Source organism: Gymnoscopelus microlampas (assembly GCF_963454915.1).
Source record: "Gymnoscopelus microlampas genome assembly, chromosome: 11".
Classification (NCBI taxonomy): domain Eukaryota; kingdom Metazoa; phylum Chordata; class Actinopteri; order Myctophiformes; family Myctophidae; genus Gymnoscopelus; species Gymnoscopelus microlampas.
Window position 1 is genome coordinate 40523886 of NC_139948.1, and position 7226 is coordinate 40531111.

The window sequence follows — 7226 nt, forward strand, 5'->3', positions numbered from 1 at the left end:
GCAAAAGGTTAAAATGTAATTTAGATGTGCCAGTTTCATTTGTTGACCTGGCATCCTACAGTTTGTATTGTTTCAATGTACGGAGTATTTATTTTTCTGATATTATACTGTTTAGACCAGGGGTCTTCAACAGAGGGTCCGAGGACCCCTAGGGGGTCCTCAGAGCTACTATAGGGGGTCTGCCAAATCTTTGTGTGATAGGATGTTTTTTTTAACATTAACCACTTGAACCCTAGCATCCCTATTCTGAGGGGAACATTAGCCGAAAATAGCAGATCTGCAAGCTCACAACGACGCCTCGCGCTGTGAGCTTGCAGATCTGCTATTTTCGGCAACGAGGTTTGGTAGGGGAGGAAAAGGAGCAAATCAAGTACTAAGTATTGAAGGTTTAAGTGGCTAAATGTCTGAAATGAACAGAAAACATGAATTTACACAACACTCTCTCTGCATTTGATGTTAAGTGTTTACCTTGCTTACTGTAAGTCGCTAGAGTGTCTGCTAAATGCCTAAATTGTGTGTGTGTGTGTGTGTGTGTGTGTGTGTGTGTGTGTGTGTGTGTGTGTGTGTGTGTGTGTGGTGGGGGGGTACACCGGGTTAGTTATTGGGGGGTGGAAAGGGGTTTTCTACTGAGGTACAGCCGCTGCAGGTGGCCCCCCTCTGTTTTCACTGTGCCTTTTGAACTTTCCTCACAGACAAAACAAGCGGATCAAGAGACAGACATGGATTCCAAGTTCAAAGGCTGTGGTAAGAGAGACCTGTCAATTAATTTGACATAAATTACAGTATATACACGGTATATGTGCACGCACGCACACAGTACATGCACGCACGCACGCCACGTGCACACACACACACACACACACACACACACACACACACACACACATTTGTATTACTATGCACATCAACATATGAAAGTCATTTTATAAATGCAATTTTTACAATCTATTTTACCATTTTTAACCATAACCCTAAAGCTTAATTAAGTTTAATTATGCGCCGGTGTAGCGCACACCCAAAATAGTCGATTCACAAGCTCACAACTCATCGCAGCTGTGGGGATATTTGGCCGTCACAAGTATATTAACACACGTACAACAAACACACACACACACACACACACACACAGAGCTAAAGCAAAGGTGACATGGCAGCAGCCCATTACGCCTGTCTCTCTGCCCTCTCATCTCCTCCAGATGACTGACGTTTATAGGCACAATAACAGGCCGTTAACCTCAGCCTGAAGGATCGAGGTTTTTTTATTAGGGTCCATTGTTTGAAATCCTCACTCACTCTTTCTTTCCCCCCCCCCCCCTCAGCACTCGTTCCGTCTGAATGATGTCTGTCCATGACACAAAGTCCAGAGTCTGCTGCCAACACACAAGAGAATGACGTTGGAGGAACCAGCGTGGCCAGTGTGGTAAAAGCAGGTTACCGGGACAGTCAAGACCGTCCACTCCTGGTAACATCATCAGCTGCATGACCAGGCTTATCTCAGTGGCGGAAAAAGTATACTCACATTTTTTACTTAAGTAAAAGTATCAATACTGCAATGTAGAAATACTCTGTTAGAAGTAAAAGTCTGGAATAAAAAATTTACTTGAGTAAAAGTACAAAAGTATTGGTATTGGTAAGTTTTCAAATGTATACAAATTTTCTGAAAATAGACGATCTGCAAGCTCACAATGCGTCACATCGCAACGCATTATGAGCTTGTTGATCGGCTATTTTCAAATGGACGAAATATATATTGGGCTGAAGTGGTTAATGTATGTTTTGTAATAATATTCAAAATAAACAGTAACTAGTAATTAAAGTTTTAACTGTAGTGGAGTAAAATTATAATATTGATTTGCCTTGTAGAAGTAAAATTATTGGAAATTGTAAATATTCAAGTAAAGTACAAATACCTCAAAATTGTACTTAAGTACAGTACTTGAGTACATGTACTTAGTTACTTTCCACCACTGGCTGCATGACCAGGCTGATCTACTGGGTTCAACAGAGGTCGGCAGATAGAGAAAAGCAGGAGAGAGGTGGCTATAAGATCCACTCCCAAAGGTTACTCACCCAGGAGCAGTGGTACTCAGACTTTTTTTTTTGTAAAAGTAGCAATACCACAATGTAGAATAACTCTGTTACAAGTAAAAGTCATGTATTCAAAATGTTACTACAGTAAAAGCTCAGCAATGTCACGTGTCTCATCGCAAATGCGTTGTGAACTTGTAGATCAGCTATTTTCGAATACAGATTTTGTCCAAACATCACGCAAATCGGTACACAGTATCTCTATAGTCATGTGATCTACGATGTCTACGATATCTTCATATTTCTTTCTGATTGGCTAAGATTGGCCTATAAAGTTTGCAGAACAAAATGCTCCGAATCATGAACGCAGCGTGCCATTGCCGTGCACCTTGCACGCACTTTCTCACTAGGCCAAGGAAGAAATGCCACCCTACATTTTACAAATCAGCCTCATGGTGGCGCTATAACAGGCAGATTCGCGTTTTTACCAATAACTGGGCCGGTCGGCATGAAACGTTGCACGCACGCTCCCTAGAGGCCAAGGAAAAACCTCTGCCCTGCATTTTTCACATCTTTCAACGACACCAGGACGCCGATTGTTGCTAAACACATTTTTTGACATTATACTCCTACAGATTTTGTCCAAACATCACGCAAATCGGTACACAGTATCTCTATAGTCATGTGATCAAGAGTAAGACGGATCTGTCCAATTTGACATATTCCATCCTGATCCACGATTTCCGAACATTGCTGGCCCACAATACCCTACAGTATACAGTACCTGACCTGGAGGAGACCTTTTTCTAGTTTATTATGTTTCTTCATTGATCGCGAGAGACACACAAACTAACTGACACACCTGTTGCTTTGGATGTTACTAGCGTAGTATTTGACCCATGACAAAGAATGTGTGGTATTTCAGCTCCAGGTGCAGTGCAGCCATGTGAAAACATGATTGTGTGTGTGATAGAGGGGTGTGCGGTGTGATACTGCTGCAGACCAGTGGTTCTCAAAGTGGGGTCCGGGGACCCCACGGGGTCCTTGAGGGGGTTCCTGGGGGTCCCCAGCCAAATGGTTGATAGTTAGGAACCGAATGGACCCTCAGAGAGTAACTCAGAGAGTGTACAAATGGAACCAAATGGACCCATTAGGGTGCATTTGTACGCTTTCAGAGTTAAATTAACACTGATCATACAACAGTGTAGCTTGGGGGGTCCCAGAGATCAAAATGGTGTCAAATTCGGGCCCGTATACGTGGGTCTAATGCATATCAAATGCTGGCAGTCCTTGAAATTAAAATGGTTGAGAATCACTGCTATAGCTGTAAGAACCTTCTCTTACATGGGGGTCCCTGGCATATCTTTTCAAATGGGGGTCTGCGGGGTAATATGTGTTGATTTGGGGGTCCTTGACATTAAAAGTTTTGAGAACCACTGCGTAGACTACCTATATAGAGAGGGGCACAGTCATGAGTTACTGCAATGAGTCTAATTCAGTGTTGGACAAAGTACTCAACCCCAGTACTTCAGTCAAAGTATAGATAGTCCTGGACCAAATGTTACTCCACTGTGAAAGTTGCTCTGTAAAATTTATACTTGCGTTAAACTACTGGAGTACTTGCTTTAAAAAAATTCACACCCAGTGTGAAGTGGGCGGTGTGTGGTCATCACAACATGACTCACTTTAAAAAAAGGATAAATGACTTTTTTTAAACCGATCTACAAGCTCACAACACATTGTGATAACAGGAATATTTGTGGGGAAATTTAGAAAATTGTAATTAAAATAAGAGAGTGGTGCCTTTGATGAGCCCCGTATTGATGTTGTCATCAACGTTTGTTTATTGGACATACATACACCCGGACACAGAGACAAAGTCAGATATAGGAGTGGGTGGCACCACTCAAAAATTGGGACACCAGGGTGAAACTGGTAGTTTCAGAGATTCAGCTCTAACTGCGGTGCAACTCTACTGATGGGTTGGTGCACCGCTGACACAAAGTAAATGCTGTACATTTTTATTCTTTAGGTTAAAGGCCTGAGAGTCATGAACTGCTTGACCATCTCATCAGTCACTAGTCTTCTCTTCTGTTTGTGTTCATTGATAATTGGCTGCAGGGTTTCAAAGAGAATGTTCTTCAACTCTCCTGAAAGCAGGGCTCTACTCTTATAGTCCTGTCTGATCTTGTCCAGCTGTTTATCGTCTTCCAGGAAGAAGGTCAGGTACATGTAGGACACATCTACATCTGGGTTACCACCATGTTCCTTCACTGTGTCCTTCTCTCCAGAGAACGCATCTTTCATTATCTTCTTCTTGATCTCCTCGGGTGTGTCGGTGAGGAAAATCGAAGACCTGGGGTCACTGGCGCTCATCTTTGTCTGAGCCCCCTGCAGGGCCGGAAAGAAGGTGGAGTGCAGCAAGGCTGGCTTTGCATAGCCGAGCTTGGGGGCTGCGTCCCGGGTCATTCTGAAATACGGGTCCTGATCTATGGCGCAAGGGATAAGACATGGGACATTCTTTCTGCCTCTGAAGATCTGGGGGAAAGAGCTACTGAAGGATGGAGCGGCCTGAATGGCTGGGAAGCCAATCTTTCCCATGCACTCACTCTCAAATGTGAAGCCAAAGATGCCCCTGACTTGGTTGCATGTTACCACCTTTTGGATCTTCACCACGTTTGTATACAACTCGGGCGTCATATTGTTGAGGTTAGAGAAGATGAATGTCTTGTTGACGTCAAAGCCACAGGCGATGATGTCCTTGGCGTTCTCTATGGTGTAGTGCTGACATTCCTCCAGCGTCAGATCCTTCCACAGGTATTTCTCATCGTCCGTCATCTGGATGACCAGGGGGACATCAAAAACATCCTGCAGCCATTTGGTGAAGATGAATGGGATGAGATGTCCAACATGCATGGCGTCTGATGAGGGTCCTCTGCCAGTGTAGATGTAGAAGCACTTGTCCTTCTCGTATGCATCCAGCAGTTGATCCATATCTCTGTGGGAGAAAAAGACTTCTCTTCTTAGAAAGCGGTGTGGCTTCTGCCCCGTGACACTCTCAAAGCGGTCCAACAGCTTCATGTCAATTTTCTTACTACCGAACCTTACTATGAGCTTGTCATAGTCAAGCCCCGTGGCGCTGGTGGTGGACACATTCCATGGGTCAACTGCATCTTCTGTTGTCTTCAATGTGTTCACGTCTTCCTTCTTCTGCTCTGCAGAGAGAGACATTTGTGACAAAGGCTCATTTATTTTCAGTTGAATTCCCTCCTCCTTTGATTTCTTACTCTCCCCCTCCATGTCTTCCATCTTTGCTTCTTGAAAGAGGAAGACTTCGAGATAGCAAGAATAAATATAGCTGCTGTTCCTACCGTGTCGAAATTGCTACTCGCTGATTGGACAGAATATTTTGATGACGTCAGAAATACTCCATATTTGGGCAAGACTGATGTCACCTTTTTAACTCTATGGATGTCACAAGACATCAGAATTCCTTATTCCAACCAGTTCCTTTCCCCTCCATCCGGCGCCCGGCTGACCTGGGGGAGGCAGTATAGAGACCAGGAGTACTGTATGACCAGGAGTACTGTTTGTGAGGGTACCTACTATCTATCTATCGATCTATATATAATCTATCTCTATCATTAAATGTCATGACAGTGATGCTGTCAGGAGGCACATGCATGCGGTTCGGTAAGCATAAATTGCCTAGTCATCCAACCTCAGGCACAGCTGAAGCACGGGATAATGTAAGGCAAAGACAAATTCCAGGGTTATAATCAATATCGTACTGTTGTACAAGTACTAGACAGTAGTGGGTCTCTCTCTCACTCACTCTCAATCTCTCAAAGAGTTTGTAATTATGTTCCAGTGCTATTGTGATGACCATTTCAATGAATAAACTAAGACATATTAAACCTAGACTTTTATTTAGATTCACTGTAACTCACTTTTGTTATGAGAATTTTTGGGGCGGTGTAACCGCCCCCTATAAGTGAGGTTTGGACACTGACCAATCCTGCACCGTGATTGGCCAATAGTCTACAACGCAGTCTACAATGCTAACCCTTCCAAAGTCAATGCAAATCTATACTTTTGCAAAGTCAACCAATCACATTACAGCTAGTGTCATCACCACTAGCTGTAATGTGATTGGCTGACTTTGCAAATTCAGGACTGTGATTGGCTAGCGAAACACATGACACATGTGCAGCCCTATGAATAGCAGTATGGACAGTATTGGTCAGGTGCGTCAACAAAGTGATTGTTCAAGCTTCACGTGACACATGGCTATAAACACATTATAAACACATATCGATGACAAAATGTATCAAAGGCGCCGCTACCTTCACACAGGGTGTGATTTTTTAAATACAATCATGAGCCATGAGTAACGCTTGACAATGCAAATCATACAACCAACCAACCAACCAGGGGCAGAAGTCACTGCACACCACCGTACAAAACCAATGGTTCTCAACATGGGGCCTGGGGACCGCCATGGTTCTCAATGGTTGATAGTTCGGAACCAAATGGAAAATTTTACAGTGTAGATTGGGGTCCCCGAGATTAAAAGAAATCCATGTGGATTAATGCATATCAAACTAGGGTTGGAGAATCACTGGTATAAACAACCAGCTTGCAGAATCAGACACAGATTAAAGACCTTACAGGAGTGGCTAAATGGAACACAGATGTAATGAGCCAATCTTTCTGTAAGAACAAGGTCCAGAGAACAACAGCGCAGCAACATTCAAAGGTTTTGTGATTAAACCAATGTAATGCATTAACTAAATCAATGACGTTTGGCCTGAACCCCTAATGATGGAAGCATGTCCAATTAAACCTGATGTAATTGAGATTAGTGTACTTTACGTTCTCCTTCTCCCCCTTCATCCTTCCATCTTAGGTCACTGTTCAGCCTCCATCATTCTACTACGGCTAAATCTATCCAGTATTTTCTTAGAGATTATTCTTTTTTGATTTGATTATTGTATTTTGATTAATACAATAATCAAGAAGCATTTTCTTTTATTGAATCAATTACACAAACAAAATAGTTAAAGCAATATCATATCTACAAGCAGAACTACAAGCTTGTAGATTGGCTATTCTCACTATTTTTATGTTTTTTTGCCTATGATGACACGGCCAAAATAGGGATAGATTATTTTGTTAAATGGTCAATTATTTTTTAT

General features: G+C 42.7%; 1 protein-coding gene across 1 annotated transcript; it reads right to left on the reverse strand.

Moving 5' to 3' along the window:
* Positions 1-4056: 4056 nt before the first annotated feature.
* Positions 4057-5337, reverse strand: LOC311054757 (tryptophan--tRNA ligase, cytoplasmic-like; the record flags this gene model as incomplete). The annotated part of the gene is made up of 1 exon (XM_084070762.1): positions 4057-5337. The coding sequence occupies one exon, from the start codon at positions 5335-5337 to the stop codon at positions 4057-4059; it is 1281 nt and encodes a 426-aa protein (XP_083926888.1).
* Between the last annotated feature and the right edge of the window lie 1889 nt (positions 5338-7226).